At 38.2% G+C, this 22338-nt stretch overlaps 2 protein-coding genes across 4 annotated transcripts; one reads left to right on the top strand and one right to left on the bottom strand.

The window, feature by feature from the left end:
- Positions 1-1981: 1981 nt before the first annotated feature.
- On the bottom strand, positions 1982-10035 carry LOC127660674 (male-enhanced antigen 1-like). Of its 3 annotated transcripts, none has more exons than XM_052151031.1 (4): positions 9932-10035; positions 9455-9726; positions 9207-9312; positions 1982-2147 (listed from the first exon to the last, which is right to left on the bottom strand). In XM_052151031.1, the coding sequence occupies exons 2-4, from the start codon at positions 9713-9715 to the stop codon at positions 1984-1986; spliced, it is 531 nt and encodes a 176-aa protein (XP_052006991.1). In that variant the 5' UTR covers positions 9716-9726; positions 9932-10035; the 3' UTR covers positions 1982-1983. The 3 variants fall into 3 exon arrangements, with proteins under 3 accessions (XP_052006991.1, XP_052006993.1, XP_052006992.1); XM_052151033.1 differs by having other exon boundaries at positions 9455-9721; positions 9932-10028; XM_052151032.1 differs by having other exon boundaries at positions 9455-9765; positions 9932-10001.
- A 2018-nt stretch (positions 10036-12053) lies between these two features.
- Positions 12054-22313, top strand: dnph1 (2'-deoxynucleoside 5'-phosphate N-hydrolase 1). The gene is made up of 4 exons (XM_052150490.1): positions 12054-12290; positions 12393-12464; positions 12797-12907; positions 21346-22313. The coding sequence occupies exons 1-4, from the start codon at positions 12155-12157 to the stop codon at positions 21471-21473; spliced, it is 447 nt and encodes a 148-aa protein (XP_052006450.1). The 5' UTR covers positions 12054-12154; the 3' UTR covers positions 21474-22313.
- The last annotated feature ends 25 nt before the right edge of the window (positions 22314-22338 follow it).

Genomic DNA, 22338 nt, shown 5'->3' with positions numbered 1-22338 from the left:
CATTTACGGTTGCTAAGAAAGAAACACATGTGCTCTCAATGTACGGGGCTGAAATGGTTTATGATTCCAGACTGCACTTTTGATTCATCTGCATATTGATATTTGTTTTAATTTTAAGACTTGTATTTCTTGAAATCAAAACGTCCTAGTGTATGTAAGGCATCTTGTTTCGCTCAATAGGTTTTGTGTTGTATAAAACCCAAAAAGAAAAGAAAAACCTTGCACATTTGAGCCTTTAAAAAGGAAAACATTTCTTAAGACCAAAATCAGGAAGTGTTTTTCTCTAGACTCCTGTCCAAGAGTATAGGTCTTTTTTTCCTTCACATTTTAAGCAATATTTTTAATTTTTTTTAAAGTGTATTTTCAAGCGCTATACAATCCTCCTTATAAGACTATATTCTTAAGAAGAGAGATACATGCTTACATACACATGCTTAATATATGGGAAACCGAAAGCCTGCAATTACCGTCGCAAATACTTGTGTACTGTATGTTGTCATGTATATTTGCTAATGATCGCTCCCTTGCCCCACTCCATGCCCTACAAAATGTCCTTTTTCTGCCCCAAGTTAATCTTTTGTTTAATTCTGATTGCTTGAATGACTCCCTCTCTGTTGTAATGATAACTCACTCTGATCATTCCAATAGTGAGTGAACATTTACTCCTACAGGCTGCTGGACAACACAACACTTTCATCAGTCCAAATGTGTGCATTTATTTTGACTTGTGCAATTAGAGTCTATAGTATGAAGTGCAGAGGTGAAATCTTTAAATTATTAGCTGTTTGAAGTGTTACAATCACCTCTGACTATCGGAATATGGGAATGACTTGTCCGAGCGTTCAAGCATGAATTGCTATTTTACTCGCCTCTTAAAACTAGACTAGAACATTCCAAAAACAGAGGCAATGCCTAAATACAGAGTTACAATATCTTGCACCCCAACAGGTGGATGGGGTCAGTGTTCTGTTTATCCAGCAGCAATGTAAAACAAAGGGGAAATTAAGAAAGTATGGGTCTCTCCACACTCACCCTTCCCTTTCCCTACTCTCCCAGCCCCCGTTCCCCAAGTCCAACACTAATCTTAAGCCGCTTTCCAGGTCATATGTACATATGTTGTACTTTAATTAGGTTGAGCATTACATAGTATGAAAGTCATATTTTGTACAGATGTTCATGTATGTACAGAACAAAAATAAAGAAACACAAAAGATGTGCAGCCATTTGTGTTGCTTAAGCAGCGTGGGATGCATTGCACAAGGTGTTCAATTGTCAACCATCAAATCATTAGAACTGTGATTCTAATACAACAGATGCATTATTTGGCTACACTGTCATACAAAAATGATCCTTTTTACAAAAAAGTAATAAAAAAACACTGAATAACATTTCAGGTTCATTACAAGTTAAGCTTAATACAAAACAACATTAAAAAGTAATCCGCACTAACATTTGTAGCATAATGTTGATTACCACAGAAAATTGCAGTTATTATAAGGCCTTTACAATGGAATCCATAAATGTTAAAATACACACAATGATAAAATCTCTTTTCTACAGTACATAAAATCACTTGAAGGGTTTTCTGGCAATACATTATCATGAAAAAAGCAGTTTTAATATTGGATATAACTGTACACAGTTATTAAGACATTGTATTTATGCATCATGTTTACTTCTTGTAGTAATACTTTTGAAATGGTGAGTATTTTAATGTTTATGGACTGGTCCCATTCATTTTCCTATAAGTGCCTCACTGTATCTATGATTTTCCTTTTCTAATTAACAATAGACAAGTTGAAATGATTGTTTGTGGTAATCCATATTATTGAGCTAAACTTGAACTGAACCTGGAATATTCCTTTAACTTATGGCACAGTTCCACAACTCGGGTGGTACTGTACCTTTAGATTTGTCATCTTTTCAACATAACAAGTTACCACATATGAGAAGCTCATTTTTATGCTGTGAAATGAGACGGTTTCACTTGCGGTCCAGTCTCAGGCCTGCAGAGCTTTGTCTGGACTGAAGTGTCTGCTGGACCATGTCTTTCCATTGGTCATCGGAGATTTCTTGAGCCCAGGGTGGAATCCCAAATGTCGGTAAATTTATTGCCGCCATGGTCCTTTTCACCAGCTCAACGTGATCTGTGAGCACAAACAAAAAGAATGGAAGAGTTCTATGTGAATCAAGACTAAAGATAGGCCGATATCTAGCCATTTGAGATAATCGTCAAAAGTGCAAAAGTGACCTCACATTTTTCAGCCATCTTTGTTCTGGAAGTATTTTTCCCATAGGGATTTCATAAAATCCTTTATAAAAGAGTGCAGACCCATAAACCAAACCAACTAGCTCCGATGTGAATCACAAGTTTACAAGCTTTGATTTGAAACCAAAAATATTTTAAATTAGACAAAAAGACAAAAGGTACGTACCCTCTTGAATTTGGGCACGAACTACAACACCAAGAAGCATCGCAAATTAAGTAATTGAATAAAAAAACAATGGAAAAATGTAACATTTTTAAAGTTGTTGATTATAAATATAGAAACAATATCTTATAATTGAATTGCAAAATATTCAGATATTTGCATATATACACTGGCAGCCACAGTTTGGAATAATTAACAGATTTTGCTGTTTCAGAGAAATTGGTATTTTAATTCACCAAAGTGGCATTCAAAAGATCACTAAATATAGTCAGGACATTACTAATGTAAAAAACAGCACCATCACTATTTGAAAAAAAGTATTTTTTTTTATTTTTAATTTTCTCCCAATTTGGAATCCCCAATTTCCACTATTTAGTAGGTCCTCGTGGTGGCGCAGTTACTCACCTCAATCCGTGTGGCGGAAGACAAGTCTCAGTTGCCTCTGCGACCGTCAATCCGCACATCTAGTCACGTGGTTCATTTTGCACGACACTGAGGATACTTCCAGCATGTGGAGGCTCATGCTATTTTCCGTGCTCCATGCACAACTTGCCACATGCCCCATTGAGAGCAAGAACCCCTAATTGCGACCACAAGGAGGCTACCACATGTGACTCTACCCTCCCTAGCAACCAGGCCAATTTGGATGCTTAGGAGACCTGGCAGGAGTTATTCAGCATGCCCTGGATTTGAACTTGTGACTCCAAGGGTGGTAGTCAGCATCAATACTCGCTGAGCCACCCAGGCAGAAAAAAGTCATTTTTGATCAAATCTGGACAGGTACCATTTCCAGCCACCATCACTTCAACACATTATCCTTGCTAATATGGTACAAGAAAATCACTTGCCATTATATCAAACACTGCTGAAAGCTATTTCATTCATTAAATGAAGCTTAACATTGTCTTTGTTTTTGAATTGCCACAGTATGCAATAGACTGACATGCCTTAAGGTCAATAATATATACAAAATCTGAAGATTTCATACAAAGGTGTATTTCATACACTGCAGTCTTCAAAGACAAAGGACAACTGGCTCTAACAAGGACAGAAGGAAATGTGGAAGGCCAGATGTACAACTAAACAAGAGGATAAGTACATCAGAGTCTCTAGTTTGAGAAATAGACGCCTCACATGTCCTCAGCTGACAGCTTCATTGAATTCTACTCGCTCAACACCAGTTTCATGTACAACAGTAAAGAGAAGAGTCAGGGGTGCAGACCTTATGAGAAGAATTGCAAAGAAAAAGCCATTTTTGAAACAAAAACAAAATGTTAGAGTGGGCAAAGAAACGGACATTGAACAACAGATAATTGGAAAAGAGTGTTATGGACTGAATTAGCGCATTAAATCGACAGGTCTAAAAATAAAAAAAGCATTGGTAGTCCACTAATAATGGCTTAATTTCTTATAAAGCCAATTGAATTGATCAGTGTGATAAGATTTTGATTCTGCACACTGATATACAGCGTTGGGGAGTAACAGAACACATGTGATGGGATTGCATATTTAAAATACAAAATATTAGTAACAGTTACTTTCAAGAAGTATTTTAATTATTGAAGAAATTATTTTGCCTTTTATTGTAATTTGTTTAATTTAGTATTTAGTCACTTCAGTTGAAAAAAAAGCCCCAACATTTATCCCTATAAATGATGTGATCTGAGGAGCATTTGAACAGCAGTGAAAACACTTTATTATAATTACATTCATACGTGCAGACTGCATGTATGAATGTAATTCATTGAAAACGTTGATATCACGTCATTGAGGAACATTCCCTGGGAGCTTAATAAAGAGAACCCACAAACAATCAAAGAATATGTTGATGTGTATACCCAGTGAGATTTTAAAGCAAGATTGGAACAGCAAAATTAGTTTGAATAGTTAATGTTATCTCCCTTTCTGCTCTTTATTTTTTTCAACTGTTTTTCTAAAACATTTCCCTTTTGCAAATAGTAAAATGGGCACGAGCTGTTCCTTCATGTTTGTTGATAGAGAAGAGCAAGGTTTGGGTAGCAGGAGACAAAAAAATTATAATCATATAAAACATCACACACATCTCCCACTTGCTGTTTTAATTTTTGCAAATTAGCGTAAAAATGCTTAAACTATGCGTAAAAACTAAATTATGGATGTACCGATACTGGTATCAGAATCAGGCTTGATACCACGTTCATGTACTTGTTCTCATACTTATAAAAATGCTCCGATATCAAAAACCGATACCATCTCATGTACGAATGTCATTACATAGACATTCAGCGCACAGATTAAAATAACAATGTCCAAGTGAGATTATTTAACAGCAAAAGCTGCAATTTAATGATAAATATATAGTTTGCATGTCCAGCATTTGAAATGGGAGTGCTTGTGAATGTGTGGAGCTGGTGTCATGCAGACTGCTCATACATTTTCGCATGCGAGTTTCTTCTGTACTGACGGACCCTCCTGCACGAGTTCTTTAATGCACACTGTAAAGAAAATAAATCTTACCTCACACTTCTCATCAGATGCACTGAAGGACAAATATCACAGCAGGTGCACTGAATGTCAGATTATATATTACCAATGTTGTGTTTTATATGTTTATAATGACTGATTATGATAAGATGTGATAGCGAATGCGCTAGCCGGTGGGGATCATGTTAGGGATGTGCGTGTGCATGTGAATAATTTACTTGCCCTTTCAACCGATTCATTCAATGTGAATTGTCAATGAGTAAAGAAAAGATGTTTTCCACATTATAAAAAAAATAAAATAATTAACAGAGTTGTTTCATTGATGTCTGTCCTAATGAATTTGACACAGTTTAAGAGAGAGTTTAACAGTTTCACAGGGTAACATCTGGTTCCCATGTTAACGTGGAACATTGGTTTGACTGGGAACTGGCGATTACACTTGTCAAGAGCAGCTAATCGCAAGTGGAATTCTTTTATATAAAACACTAAAGCATTATAGGCTGATTTGTGCCAATAATATACTTTCAATTGTGTTTCTTTCTTTACAATGAATAATGGCTTAATTAACCATGATAGATTGAGTAACTATCCACTAATTAGAGCTGGGATGCTGCTTCAGTGGTAAGTCACGCTGATATGGTTGAAGTCATTAAAACTAATTTTTTAACAACTCCACAGATTTCATATTAGCAAACTCTAGTTTTGGCAAGTCGTTTAGGGCATCTACTTTGTGCATGACACGAGTAATTTTTACAACAATTGTTTACAGACAGATTGTTTCACTTTTCGTTGACTATAATCACAATTCCAGTGGGTCAGAAGTTTACATACACTAAGTTAACTGTGCCTTTAAGCAGCTTGGAAAATTCCAGAATATGATGTCAAGCCTTTAGACAATTAGTTTCTGATAGGCTAATTGGAGTCAATTGGTGGTTTACAGTACCTGTAGATGTATTTAAAGTACTACCTTCAAACTCCGTGCCTCTTTGCTTGACATCATGGGAAAATCAAATCAGCAAAGTCCTCAGAAAAAAAACAAATGTGAACCTCCAAAAGTCTGGTTCATCCTTGGGAGCAATTTCCAAACGCTGAAGGTATAAACACTATGGGACCACGCAGCCATCATAATGCTCAGGAAGGACACACATTCTGTCTTCTAAAGATGAACATAGCTTTACAGCATAATATCTTAATATTTTGCGTGCCAATATTGTATACACAGATGCCAAGTATCGATCTTTTATTATATAAAACGCAAATATGAATTTAACTTTTTTTTTAAATAACAAAAGTATTACAATAATAAAATCAATTGTTTTTCAGTCCACTACTATGGTGGTGTTGAGTTTTTTTTTCTGGTGAGGTCAGCAGAGGTGACGGTCAGCGTGCAGGAAGAAGTTGGTAAATCAAAGATGGAGGCATCGGAGAATGAAATCAGAAAAGCACTATTCAAGTTTAACTCAAACTAGGGCTGGGCGATAAAACGATAAAATGTATCACGATAAAAAACTCCACGATATCGACGATAAGCTTTTGAGTAATTTTCGATATTTAGTGTTCTACATCTAGACATTTCTTATCGTATGTTTCCACTGGCACGTGCTGAGTGAATGCGAGCGAGCGCTTTCAATTCCTTCCTATGGAAGCCGAGCATCAAGCTCCCGAGGTGGATTGTAAAATTGACAGCAGCAAGGGGCAAGCAATTCCCTAGCGTTGGGAATGGCTTTGTGCGGATTTCTTCCGCGTCAGTCGAAACGCAGCCTTAGACTGTATGAAGTTGCTATTGCCCCCGCTACGCAGGTCACCGTGATCCGGATCCCAGATTGATTCGATCTTGACTGCAAGACATCATGACGATGGTTACACCCTCTCCTCGTCTCTAGTGAGCAGCGCGACAAAACAACAGTGCCGGTTACATCATATCTGATTTTTCTGCGCTGTATTCTTGAATATTTTTCTCTAGCACTGAAACACGCTTCACTGATGGCCTGTCCTGGTCCGCACCCACATCCTCTTTTCCCCACATGTACGTAAACATGCGAGCGCCTTTAGACCATAAAGTTATTTCTTTCTAAATTTAGTTGTATTAATCAGCATGTTCCAAGACTTTAATAATAAACAAATAGATTTCTGTTCTAATTTTGTTAAATTATTCAGATGTCATCATCTCTGACAAGGATGAAAGACAAAACAATTAATAGATTTAGCCTAGTCTTTCTAACTTTAATGAAAATAGAAAAATGGTCCATTCAGACTTTTACATTTTCAAAAGTTTCTCTCTGGAGATAACCCTGAACCCCCATACAGTATCATTCCTCTGTCACAAGGGCTTATATGCCCCCATACTTGGATATCTGTATGTAAAGAAATATGAAAATAATTGTAATGTATATATATATATATATATATATATATATATATATATATATATATATATATATATATATATATATATATATACTGTCATTATGATTCAAAATGAACAGATCATCTTATAACATTCACATCCAACTGCACTCAATTAATAAACTCTATAAAATATTTTCATAGAAGATCCCTCAGACACCACTGCATTGGCTGTGTCTGGGCCCCCAACACAGTTTTGTAAAGACTATTTAGGATTTTATTTTCTCTTGTTTTTTTGGAAATTAAAAAAAATGTGCAAAGATTCAATATCGTGATAAATATCGATATCGAATTATATTTTTTGCCATTTCGCCCAGCCCTAAATCAAACATATGGTCTTATTTGGGATTTTTTTAACAAGGGATGAAGGAGATGGATATGACACATGGGATTTGGAAGGAGTGTTGTATGAAAATAAAATACTCTGGGAATACTACTTACATGAGTACTCACCTCACACTCCACCATCCAGAGATAGAGTTAGCCGTGGACAGCAAATCTAACGTTAAATCAGTTCCAACGAAAAGCCTACCAACACTGGATACACTTAGCTTGACAAAGCTACCTCCCAATTCAGAGCGAGCTAAAAAAATAACAATCCATCACCTACTTCATGTGCAAACACCTGCATTCATACAACGTTGTGGAAAACAAGGGCTTTTGTTACATGCTCTAGACACTGGAACCCAGGTATGTGACCCCATAGCAAAGTTTTTCACGGACACAGCCGTACCCAAGCTCTACAGAGAAGTGAAGCTTAAAGTTGAGGAAAGTTTGAGTACAGCAGAAAGGGTTGCATTAACCTGCGATGCAGGGATGTCACGGGCAGTGTATTCTTATGTGAATATAACAGCCCATTATCTCACACAGGACTGGTGACTGCTGTCTCATGTTCTACAAACAAGAGCAGTACATGAAAGTCACACCGGGGCAAACATTGCAGACCTCCTGCAAAATGCAGCACAAGAATGGGGGATTGCAGACAAAAACCTGGGTGTTGTCACCGACAACACTTCTAACATGACCGTTGCCATTCAGTTAGTGGGATACTTGAACGTGAAGTGTTTTGCTCACTTGCTCAATCTGGCGTCACAGCGGGCGCATGACAATGCGACATTGCACACAGGACAACAGTGGCGACACAGCGCTGGTCAGAGTCATCAAACATCAGTCAAGATCTTAAGAAGAGATATGCCAGTGCAGTAGAGAAGAACACCTGCTACACAGCATCAACCCTTGACCCCGGTTTACAACCCTGCCGTTCCTGTCCCCAGCTGAGAGACAGGAAACTTATGCCAGAGTGGTTGCTGAGGCTATAAACCTTCAGGTAAACAAACATTTAAATAATAATGGCAGAATATATTCTAACCCACTAAAGAAATGTCACTCCTCTACTAATATTGTAGTCATATTGGTAAAGATTTATCTTATACCCCCTGTCATACCAGCCAAGATGAGTAAGTCATGTGGGCTAACACATGGTCAGACTTAATGTTGGAGCCCCACCAAAATCGCTATCTGCCATAGCTGAGGAGGAGGTGAAAAGATACTAGGAGGTCACACCACTGGCACTCACAGAAGACCCACTAAGCTGGTGGAAATCACATGAGCAAATCTATCCTTTCCTGGTCAAGCTGGCAAAAAGAAACCTTTGTATCCCAGGTACTAGCATCTCAGCTGAAAGATGCCAGTGCTTATGTAGTATTCTAAAGTATTTCGATTACAATACCGATGACAAATGACATTTTACAGCATGTTTTCTGTATTCAGTACTGGAATACATTTTAAAAGTACCCCTCCCAACCCTGCTAGAGAACTAATGAAACCGCTCTCAAGAGATGATATGCCAGTATATGATAGTTGGTGAAAGGTTTGTGAAGCAAGTGTACATTACTATACTATTACCTGCATCCATGGGAATGGATGTGTCGCTACTACAGGCAGCAGCTCCTTCAGAGTCTTCCTCTTCATCGCTGTGTGGAGGAGGCTGGGGCAGGAACAGACCCATGGCCTGCACAAAGTTGGTACAGATGACAATTCAAATGTGCTTATAAACACTGATGGGTACCACACTTGTACACAACAATAGGTCACCAGAAAAAGAAAGCTGTCACTGGACACATTTCAAGCACACCTCTGAAGATGTTTTGTACCTCTATTCTTTCCTGGACGTCCTGCAGCTGATCGGCAGTCGTTCCTTCATCAGCTGGCTCTGCGAGTGAGCTGTTCATCCCGTCTGGGTCTTGATTCAGAGGTTGATAATAATATCCTCCATTGCCTTCATCCTCCTCCATATCCTCTCCGCTCCATTCCTCCGGCACTGCGGTGTCAACAGGCCGATCCTGCGCAACATCCTCCTCGGAGTTTGGCGAGATTCTCTCTGGACCCATCTCTCGGGCCCTCTCCACTTCCATTCAACACTAAACTGCCATATGAGACGCGTTATTTGTGATAGAGGGATTCACTGCACAAATTATATAGAACCACCTGTAAATGTAAGCTTAAACCCGCAAAATGTGTACAGATAACAATCCAGTGCCTCGACTAGTCAACTACAGACAACTACCATAAAAAAAAAAAAAAACGTAAACAAACACGGTCTAGTTATTTACTTCTTTTTTTTTTTTTACCTGTTTCTTCTACCAAACCCTTTTCTCCAAATGTTTTGAGGAGTGTCTGTAGAGCTGTTATTTGCTTCCGGTAATGCGCATTCGCAGAACCGCGCACTGATTGCGTCAGTACGTCGACGCAATTGTTACTTATTTTTTATATATTTTATTAGGAGATTGTGACATTCAAACATTTATTTCAATGACATATATCAGATGTTTTGATAGCTTTTTTGTTTACATAGTTCGATACTGTATCTATATAAAGTTTCATCTCTTTCATAAAAACTGTGAAGGAAGGTTGTTATATTTGCATCAAATGTAATTTATAATAAAAAAATTCGTCGTCAATAGCCAAGTGTCTTGTTCTTTAATTAAAATAAATAAATAAAACGGCATTAAGAGTGGTGGGTTTAATAAATATATGAGACAAATAATAAACAATGAAAAATGTACATATTTAATTAACAAACATAATTTAAAAATTAATTGAGGAAATAATAATAAAAGTGTTACTTTTTATTATTATTTTGATACTAATAATAAAAGCTGCCTGGGGGAGTTTTTCCCTCAGGCTATCCATCACAGTAGCCAAAAATGTAATTCATATTATTTTGAACCTTTTTATTTTATTTACAAAAAAATTAAGGACATGAAATGTCAATATTTTCATTTCAATATTTTAAACACTAATTTATTTGATTATTGAGTCTTTTAAAGGTGCTGTATGTAATATTTTTTCTGTACTAAATCATAAAATTAACATAATATATCATTAGAGAATTAGAATGGCTTCTCCGATAACAATGCTACAGAAAGTATATTCTACTTTGAATTTTCTATTCCAGTCCGGAATTTCTTTTTATGTTTTGGCCTGTGTGATCCCGCCCACTGCCCACTCACCAATAGTGTTTAAACACCGCCAGGTTGCCAGATTTGAACAAGTTTGCAGGCAAACTACACTGCGTGCTGCAGCCATGGAAGCCAGCAAACGATCTGGATAACAGATTCCACCCGACCTAAAAAGCCTCACCATCCGTCTAAAAACCACCATGACCAGAGGCGTAGTAAAACATCGACAAATACTGGAGATGCCTTTGGAAGATGGAGACAGTTTAAAGCCCAGAAATCCTTTAAAACGGATCCTGTTGCGTGTCCACAAGCTGGCAACCTGCATGAGCTTCGAGTCTGGGGCGGGGCAGACAACTCTCCAGTATTTTTAATTTGGACTGCAATACCCATATCAAACGCTTGTTGTCAATCTTACGTAGCGCCTTTTAATCTATAAATAAGCAGAAAATCATATGTACTGTTTTCATGCTAAAGAATATAGTATAATTCAAGATTAGGAATATGAAATGAAAAACTCATTCATTCATAGGGGTTTTGTTCACTCTCATAACTGGAAACCCTGTGTGTTTTCAGGTCATTTCTAACGGATTCCCTTAGTTTTTAGGACAAGTGTCTTGTTCTTTAATTAAAATAAATAAATAAATAAAACGGTATTAAGAGTGGTGGGTGGAATAAATATATGAGACAAATAATAAACGATGAAAAATGTAAATATTTAATTAACAAAAATAATTTTAAAATGAATTGAGGAAATATAAAAACCGAATATTTTTAGTTGATTTACAAAATAATAATAAAAGTGTTACTTTATTATTATTATTATTTTGATGATAATAATAATAAAAGCTGCCTGGGGGGATTTTTTTCCCTCAGGCTATCCATCTCTGAACATTTAAAACTGCCCCATTGAGCAATAATTATGTGCAATATACAGTTTAGTCTATTTATATTCACCCAATATATCATACCTCTTCTGCAATTACATTCCCTTGCACTATCTGTATATAACAGATTGCATTTGTTCATGCGAATATGTTTTTCTCTTATTGTGTATTTGTACATACACTTTATTTTCTATTCACTTATATTTATTTTTATTCTTATTCTATTTTTTATTTTTTTATCTGTCTTGATGTTTTGTTTGTGCACTGGAAGCTCCTCTCACCAAGACAAATTCCTTGTACGTGTAAGCATACTTGTCAATAAAGCTGATTCTGATAAATGAGAACATGACTGTTCGTGTGAATATTGCCACACGGTGGCGCTTGTTGATTTTTGTGCAGGCGGGAAATAGAAATTGTTTTCTTGCTGTGAACTTCCTCTCCGAAAGTAATCTGTTATTGAGAACTTTAGACTGTATTATTGTAAAAGAACGAGAGCATTTTCAAAATAATGAACATATACTTTTGTGGAAGCATCCGTGGAGGGAGACAGGACGTGAATGTTTACCAGCGAATAGTGAAGCAATTACAGAAGTACGGCAACGTTTTAACAGAGCATGTCAGCTATGATAGTCTGTCTGAAAAAGGTGATTTAATCTCATACGTTTTGTTAACAACTACAAATAGTCATGCACCAATTCATTAATAATGGATTGCATGTGAGCACTAAACTTCTGTTTCTGGTTCAGGTGAGGACGCAGTCTTGGACGGAGACAAAGCGATTCATGATCGGGATATGGAGTGGCTTACGATGTCTGATGGTGAGAGCTCAAATGATGAGATATTGATGAACTCTAGTGCTATTTAAATATATCAACAATAGCAATGGCTTCAACAGTATAGAAACGTATCAGACTGCATTGCTTTAGATAACTAAATATATAATCAAGTGGCATTCATTTTTAAGAGAGCACTAACACACTTTACAAGCAAAACATTTAATAAATCAATACATTGTTTTGTGGTTACTCTGCTAGGACACCTGGGTGAACTTGAAATGTAGATCTATTTTGCTTTAAGCAATACTGTCCTCACAGCAATTAAAATGATTTAAAATCCCCTTTACAGCGCAGTTTTCTGATTGTTCTTTCAGTGATAGTGGCTGAGGTGACACAACCATCTTTAGGAGTCGGCTATGAACTTGGTCGAGCTGTGGCAATGAACAAGAGGGTTCTCTGCCTCTTCAGACCTTCTTCTGGAAAAGGTATTTAGACTTTCTCCACGCGAATTGTGCTACAACTGATGAGCCAAAACATTATGACCACCTACCTAATACGCTGTTGGTCCACCGCGTGCTGCCAAAACAGTGCTGGCCTGCCAAGGCATGAACTCTACAAGACCCCTGAAGGTGTTCTGTGGTATCTGGCACAAAGACATTAGCAGCAACTCCTCCAAGTCCTGTAAGTTGAGAGGTTGGTCCACCATGAATTGGACTTTTTGGTCCGGCACATCGCACAGATGCTCAATTGGAGGCCACGGCAACACCTTGAACTCTTCATCATGTTCCTCAAGCCATTCCCGAACAATGTGTGCAGTGTGGCAGGCTACATTATCCTGCTGTAAGAGACCACTGCCATCAGGAAATACCACTGCCATGAAGGGGTGTATCTGGTGTATTAATCGTTCACGTTGCTGGGTGAGCGTACGCTGGCGTGTCTGACTGCCGCTGCTCCCCGGCTTGACCCTTTTATACTTTTAAATTAGATCTGGCCTGGTTTTTGTTCAGTTTTATGTGGCATTTATATAATATTTCGGTGCAACCATATTTAGATGATCTGCTGCTGGTCGTGGGAGCACCTGAACTACCTGCCTACCTTTCATCCACTAAAACTCCAGCTTACCTTGAGTGAGGTTCGGCACTCGCTTTCTTGTGTTTGGATGGGCAGTCTAGGATCGACTGTGCTTGGCTGGATGATAGCTGCTAGTCACAGCAAGTGTCTGAAAGACCTGCTGCCTGCCTGCCTTTCATCCTCTAAAACATCGGCTTTCCTCGGGGGAGGCTCGGCACTTGCTGCCTTGTGCTTGCATGGACTGGTGGCCTGGAATCGACTGCTTTCGGCCTGCAGCTGCACTGCTGTGTACTTGTTTGCGGGCATGTAGGTACACGTTGGCTTTAAGACCATTAAGACAAAGACCTGTCTGTGTTTCAAAGGATGAAGTCCCTTCTGCTCAATGCTCTGGTATGTTACAGCTGTATTAATGTTCTTAGTCCTCTCTACCTTGCTGCTTCGGCTCTTGGATATTATATGTGGCTAGTTATGACTCGCTTCTACTCATCTCTGGGTCTGCATAATCTGAACTCTTCATATCGTCTTCCCATGGACATATATAATCACTGTGCTTCCTTGGAAATTCTACACCGTCCTCGATATGTCCACCGAAGATCTCGGCGCAGTTTCTGCAAAGGCGCGCAGTTCACTTCCTTGGTTAGCAATTCAATTCCATTCCATTCCATAATTTCATTCCGTCATTCCTCTTCAATGTTGGGCGCAGAGTTAAGGTCTGTGAATCCGTTAAATCTTTGTTCAATTAAGTTTTCATCTCCAAATACTAAAAAAGCTGAGCCGCTGATGATGAGGATGGCCTTGATAAATGCGAGGTCATTATCTAACAAATCATTCATTTTAAATTACTTTTCCATCTCAAATTCGCTTGACTTTTTATTTGTGACTGAAACATGGCTGAAACGAGATGAGTTATCATCTCTTGGTGAACTTTCTCCACCGGATTGTGCCTTTTTTAGCACTCCAAGACTTTTTGGTCATGGTGGGGGTGTTGCAACTGTTTTTAAAAACAAATTTTGTATTCAGATGTGTATTCCAGTTTTGAGGTACAGTTAATGAGAATCGACATAGGGGATCCTGTATTATGTGCACTGGTTTACAGGCCTCCGAAATTTAACAAGAACTTTATTCTATGTATGAGTTTCTCTCTAATATTGTGTCTCGCTGTGATAAACGTTTGATTCTAGGACATTTTAATATTCACCTTTGCTGTCCGTCTAAACCTTTGGTGAAAGAGTTTTTATGCCTCATTGAATCTTTAAATCTGTTACAATAGTTTTTAGCTCTATTCCTAATTTGGGGCACACATTGGACCTGGTGTTATCACATGGTTTTCCCATAACTAATCAGAGAGATTGATGCTGCTATTTCAGACCATTTGCCAATTGTGTTTGAATCTGTCTGTGTTTTTCCCACCTCAACTTGCTCTCAGTCTGTAAGTTATTCTTGTTTCATTCAATCTTCCACTACCACTTTATTTTCAGAGTACTATCAAGCTAACTTCGCGGATGCTGTCTTTGACAAATTAAACACTGAAGAGATGGTGGAGGTTTTTACTAAATCCTGCTCCATTTCTATAGACGTTGTTGCTCCCCTTAAGCCCAGGAAAGCTAAGAGTAAGGGCACCACCCAGCCTTGGTTAAATGAGAACCCCCGCTCTATTAGACAAGAGTGTCGTAAGGCAGAGGGAAAGTGGAAAAGAGACAAACTCCAAGTCTCATATCAATGTTTAACTGCATGCTTAAAATGTTACCAAAAGTCAGTAAAAGAGGCTAAGTCTATATTTCTCTCCAAACACATTGCTGAAAATGCTGTTTAAGACATTTGACTTAGTGCTAAATCCATTACCAGCTCCATGTCTTGTTTTATCTCGGGAAACCTGTGAGAACTTTTGAAATGTTTTTGATAATAAAGTCTTGGAGATCAAGGCTTCCATTAAGCATCATCATATGATTTCCCCCTTTGATTTGTTCAACAGATTCGCTAACATGTTTTCATCCCGTTACCTCTGCTCAGCTAGCAGATATTGTTTCCAAGGCAAATTGCTCCAGCTGTGAGTCAGATGTCATCTCAACTCCTCTTTTCAAGGAAGTGTTTGTAACCTTGAGCCCGGCTGTACTGTAATTATTAACAGTTCTCTAGCAAATGGAGTTGTACCTGCTAGTTTTAAACATGCTTTGGTTCACCCTCTGCTTAAGAAACCCCATCTTGACCCATCTACCCGTAGCAATTTCAGACCTATCTCCAAATTGCCTTTTATTTCAAAGCTCTTAGAGAGAGTTGTGTATCATCAGTTGAATTCCTATATCAGTACGTCCAAAAGAAGATACTTTTCAGTCGGGTTTTAGATCAATGTTCTCGATACTGGTTCGTATGCAGTGCTTGTCTTGTTAGATTTAAGTGCTGCATTCAATACAATCGATCACAGTATTCTGTTACATCGGTAGGAAAAGTTTGTGGGTATTAAGGGCATTGCCCTGCAGTGGTTGGCCTCTTACCTCAAAGATAGAACCTTCTCAGTGAGCACTGGGAAGTTTTCTTCTTCTTCGTCGGTTATCCTATTATACGGTTTGCCCCAAGGGTCCATTTTGGGCCCTCTTCTCTTTTCACTTTATATGCTCCCCTTGGGTGCCATTTTTGAGAAATATAAGATCTCCTACCAGTGCTATGCTGACGATGCACAATTTTATCTACCAGCCAAAGCTGACAGTTTGGTGTGGAACAATGTTTAGGTAAGTGGCACGTGTCAAATTGACGTCCTCATGAATGGCTGGACCCAGGGTTTCTTAGGAGAACATTGCCCTCTCACTTCCCTAGGTACAGTTGAAGTCAGAAGTTTACATACACTTAGGTTGAAGTCATTTTAAACTCATTTTTTAACCACTCTACAGATTTAATATGAGCCAAACTATTGATTACAGACAGATTGTTTCACTTTTAATTGACTATATCACAATTCCAGTTGGTCAGAATTTAACACGTTAATTAATATGTTAACTGTGCCTAAGCAGCTTGGAAAATTCAGAAAATTATGTCAACCCTTTAGACAATTAGCTTCTGATAGGAGGTGTACTGAATTAGAGATGTATCTGTGGATGTATTTTAGTCCTACCTTCAAACTCAGTACCTCTTTGCTTGACATCATGGGAAAATCAAATGAAATCAGCCAAGACACCAGAAATAAAATTGTGGACCTCTACAAGTCTGGTTCTTCCTTGGGAGCAATTTCCAAATGCCTGAAGATACCACGTTCATCTGCACATACAATAATACGCAAGTATATACACCATGGGACCACGCAGCCATCATACCGCTCAGGAAAGAGTTCAATTCTGTCTGCAAGAGATGAACGTAGTTTGGTGCGAAAAGTGCAAATCAATCCCAGAACAACAGCAAATGACCTTGTGAAGATGCTGGAGGAAACAGGAAGACAAGCATCTATATCCACAGTAAAACAAGTCTTATATCAACATAACCTGGAAGGCTGCTCAGTAAGGAAGAAGCTAATTCTTCAAAATCAAAATATTGAATCATCTCAAGACATCAGCCATAAAGTTAAAGCTTGGTCACAAATGGGTCTTCCAAATGGACAATGACCCCAAGCATACCTCCAAAGTTGTGGCAAAATGGCTTAAGGAAAACAAAGTCAAGGTATTGGAGTGGGCATCACAAAGCCCTGACCTCAATCTGATAGAAAATTTGTGGGCAGAACTGAAAGATTGTGTGCGAGCAAGGAGGCCTACAAACCTGACTCAGTTACACCAGTTCTGTCTGGAGGAATGGGCCAAAATTACATTGTGAGAAGCTTGTGGAAGGCTACCCAAAAAGTTTGACCCAAGTTAAACAGTTTAAATGCAATGCTATCAAAAACTAACAAACTTCTGACCCACTGGGAATGTGATGAAATAAATAAAATCTGAAATATATCATCATCTCTACTATTATTCTGACATTTCACATTCTTAAAATAAAGTAGTGATCCTAACTGACCTAACACAGGGAATATTTTCTATGATTAAATGTCAGGAATGTAAATGTATTTGGCTAAGGTGTATGTAAACTTCTGACTTCAACTCTAAATGGAGCACAAGTTCACGGCCGTACACATGGTGTAAAAGAAAACGGGACTTATCGGACCAGACGACCTTCTTCCACTGCACCAAGGTCCAGTTCCAAAGACACTCATGTGCCCATTGAAGGTGCTTTGGACAGGGGTCATCATGGGCTTTTTGACCGGTCTGTGGCTACGCAGCCCCATACACAGCAGGGTGCGATGCACTGCGTGTTGTGACACATTCCTCCCGTAACCATCATTACAATTTTCTATGACTTGTGCTACAGTAGACCTTCTGTCGGTTCGGAGCAGACAGGAAATCTTTCATTGCCCTCATGCATCGATGAGCCTTTGGTGCACAACACACTTTTAGCCGGTTCTTGGTTTGTCTCTCCTCAGACCACTGTCAGTAGGTGCTCACCACTGCTGACCTTGAGCACCACACAAGCCTTACCGTTTCAGAAATGCTGTGACCCAGTCATCTTGCCATAACATTCTGGCCCTCCGCGCAGGTCTTCTGCCCATTTCTCCCGATTCAACATGTTGACTACGAGAACTAATTGTTCGCTTGCCATCTAATCTAGCCAGACCTTGACATGTGGCCTTGTTAGGAGATGATCAACGTTATTCGTTCACCTGTTTGTGGTCATAATGTTTTGGTACATGCCATATTAATGTTTGTTATTACACAATGGATTTTCATTGCCATATGTATGATTCTTGCAAAAACATGTGTGTATATATATATATATATATATATATATATATATATATACATATATATATATTAGTTTAGTTATATATAAATTCTGTCATAATTTACTCACCCTAATCTCATTCCAGACTTTTTGTGTGATTTATTTTCTTCTGTGAAAGAATGCACTGGTCATTTTTTTTCTCCATGCAATTCCAATGAATGGGCACAGGAGCTTTCAATCTTAAAAGACACCCTTCACCATAAAGTATCAAAGTTATTACCTTTACGTAATGGAATTTAAGAAACGTTTTACAATTAAATTATCTTTCATTGATCCAACATAATTTAGTTGGATTAGGTCAATGTACTATAGTAGTTTTATTTCAGTTTAATTAAGTTTGTCAAACTTGATTTACCAATGTTTATATAATACATTTTCTTACGTTGGTCCAACTTAATTTTATTAAAATTAGCATATGCCAGTGAACAAGTGTAAGTACGGTAAAACTGTTGCAGTGTCAATTTAAGAGCAACTGCTTAAAGAGCAAAGCAGCACTCAAGTCAAGTATCACTTTTGAGTGTACGTCCATCCTCAACCCAAACACAAGCGCCAATCTTCACAACAATGGTAACCCCCAAAACTCCAGTCTAACACACTCCTTTTAAATACCAAATATAACAGAACATTAAACATTACCAAATCTCCTATTCTCATTTTGCTTAAACAAAAAATAACATTTGTTTTACCTATCCAGTGCCATCCAAAGCATTCTGAGAAATGGAAATCCCCTGCCCAGTTTAATCAGTGGTATATTAACACCACAAAAAGTATTAATGTAGTCCCAACACAAACTGATTAAGTAAACTTCCATTTTTCAAATTTAATGAAAAATTTAATTTTTCAAGTTGTGACTAAATGTTGTACAATTGTGTTGCTTTAGTTCATTTTAATTAAGTAAATCGAACAAGCTGCTAAAATCTTTTTTCTTTTTATTGTACAGTTATCTCACAAAAGTGAGTACACCCCTCACATTTTTGTAAATATTTGATTATATATTTTCATGTGACAACACTGAAGAAATGACACTTTGCTACAATGTAAAGTAGTGAGTGTACAGCTTGTATAACAGTGTAAATATGCTGTCCCCATCAAAATACTCAACATGCAGCCATTAATGTCTAAACCTCTGGCAACAAAACTGAGTACACCCCTAAGTGAAAATGTCCAAAAGTGTCAATATTTTGTGTGGCCACCATTATTTTCCAGCACTGCTTTAACCCTCTTGGGCATGGAGTTCACCAGAGCTTCACAGGTTGCCACTGTCTTCCACTCCTCCATGACAACATCACGGAGCTGGTGGGTGTTAGAGACCTTGTGCTCCTCCATCTTCTGTTTTAGGATGCCCCACAGATGCTCAATAGAGCTTAGGTCTGGAGACATGCTTGGCCAGTCCATCACCTTCACCCTCAGCTTCTTTAGCAAGGCAGTGGTCATCTTGGAGGTGTGTTTGGGGTCGTTATCATGCTGGAATACTGCCCTGCGGCCCAGTCTCCAAAGGGAGGGGATCATGCTCTACTTCAGTATGTCACAATACATTCAATGGTTCCCTCAATGAACTGTAGCTCCCCAGTGCCGGCAGCACTCATGCAGCCCCAGACCATGACACTCCCACCACCATGCTTGACTGTACGCAAGACACACTTGTCTTTGTACTCCTCACCTGGTTTCCGCACACACGCTTGACACCATCTGAACCAAATAAGTTTATGTTGTTGTCATCGGACCACAGGAAATGGTTCCAGTAATCCATGTCCTTAGTATGCTTGTCTTCAGCAAACTGTTTGCGGGCTTTTTTGTGCATCATCTTTAGAAGAGGCTTCCTTCTGGGATGACAGCCATGCAGACCAATTTGATGCAGTGTGCGGCGTATGGTCTGAGCACTGACAGGCTGACCCCCCCACCCCTTCAACCTCTGCAGCAATGCTGGCAGCATTCATACGTCCATTTCCCAAATACAGCCTCTGGATGTGACGCTGAGCACATGCACTCAACTTCTTTGGTCGACCATGGTGAGGCCTGTTCTGAGTGGAACCTGTCCTGTTAAACCGCTGTATGGTCTTGGCCAACATGCTGCAGCTCAGTGTCAGGGTCTTGGCAATCTTCTTATAGCCTAGGCCATCTTTATGTAGAGCAACAATTCTTTTTTTTCATGTCCTCAGAGAGTTCTTTGCCATGAGGTGCCATTTTGATCTTCCAGTGACCAGTTTGAGGGAGTGTGAGAGCGATGACACCAAATTTAACACACCTGCTCCCCATTCACACCAGAGACCTTGTAACACTAATGAGTCACATGACACGGGGAGGGAAAGTGGCTAATTGGGCCCAATTTGGACATTTTCACTCAGGGGTGTACTCACTTTTGTTGCCAGCGGTTTAGACATTAATGGCTGTGCGTTGAGTTATTTTGAGGGGACAGCAAATTTACACTGCTGTACACTCACTACATTGTAGCAAAGTGTCATTTCTTCAGTGTTGTCACATGAAAAGATATAATCAAATATTTACAAAAATGTGAGGGGTGTACTCACTTTTGTGAGATACTGTAAATTACAAATCTTCTTATCAAGCCATATGATCAAGCCAGAATCAGAGTGAAACTTTGTCATTATTCACTTAAAATCTTAACAAATCTTACATATTGATGTCCATTTCATAAATAAATCATCTTTTAGTCTAATCTTTTAAATGAATGGGTTTATGAATTGTCTGATTGGTTCATTCAGGAATCCGAGTGATCCAGATCTTCTCGCTGACTCTATAATCTGGTTGCAGCAGTTAACAGTTTATAGATTATCAGTGAATGATGACATAATGTTCATTTTTGGTTGAATTATTGCTTTAAGATTATTTTTTCTGCCTTTTAATATTAACATTTTGACAGTTAAGCACATTTCATAGCAAATTTCCATTACTGTAATGCATCTGGATGTTTTACTTTTTTACCGTAATGCATCCAGAGGTTTTTTTGTCATTCTTGTTATTCTCAATGGTCATTCTCATTAGCTTCTTAGTGCTGTAATACATTATCTCATTTCCCATTCTCTAGTGCTGTCTGCAATGATAAGAGGAGCAGCTTCTACAATGACAGACTCGCTCTTTCATGTACAAGACTACACAGAGGATGAAGTCGAGAGTATCTTGGAGAAGTACTTTGATTCTCTCGCCAAGAACTGATTTCAGTGCATCATATACATATTAACAAATCTCTTCTATGTTATGCCTCTAGTTTGAGTCATAAGTGGGCCATAATTAGTTTGTAAAAAGTATTTGAGGTTACATGTATTGAGCATATTTGTAATATCAGTTAAAAAGTACTTTAATTAGTGTATTATACTTAAATGTGAGTAAATCTGTTCTAGCTACGTAAACATTGGTTCATTTAAATAAAGGTACTTATAACTAGGGATGTGCACGAGTAGTCGAGTACTCAAGTATTCATTCTGCAATAATTATTCGAATAGTAAAAATAATATTAGAATTTTGCAAAATTTTGCTTTGTTTGCCATATATACAGTACAGTGAGATGCATGTTAAGTCCTGAACACACAAACTAAAACTCACAGTTATAACAGAATGCACTGGGTGGCTCTGTTGAGTTTGGACACACGTTTTTTTTTTAATGGTGACGCAACCTTTATGACAAAAATAAATACATTTTACAACGTCTCTTTCTCATTAATTACCTTCATTTAAATGAAAGAATATTCAAGTATACATTTTTTATAAGCTTAAATATTTAAATACCAAATTATTGAAGAATGCCCATCCCTACTTATAATTGTGAGGCAATGCAAGGCCTTTTAGTTCTGTAGATGTTTTAAAATGTCCACCAGGGGTCACCTTTTATCTTAACTTTACACATCTCTTCATGCAGACCAAGGTAAAAGGAATCCACCCACACTCCTTTTTGCATCTCACTTCTTTAGAGCAAGTGGCCTTGAACACCAAATAAACTATAAAAGGTTTACAGGTACCTTGTTAATCTTAAAGGAACATTTCACCCAAAAAAAATGTATTCTGTGGTTATTTACTCAACTTT

Source organism: Xyrauchen texanus, chromosome 20 (genome assembly GCF_025860055.1).
Source record: "Xyrauchen texanus isolate HMW12.3.18 chromosome 20, RBS_HiC_50CHRs, whole genome shotgun sequence".
In the NCBI taxonomy this organism is placed as follows: Eukaryota; Metazoa; Chordata; class Actinopteri; order Cypriniformes; family Catostomidae; genus Xyrauchen; species Xyrauchen texanus.
The sequence above is the reverse complement of the archived record's forward strand: the minus strand, read 5'-3'. Positions and strand labels throughout refer to the sequence as shown.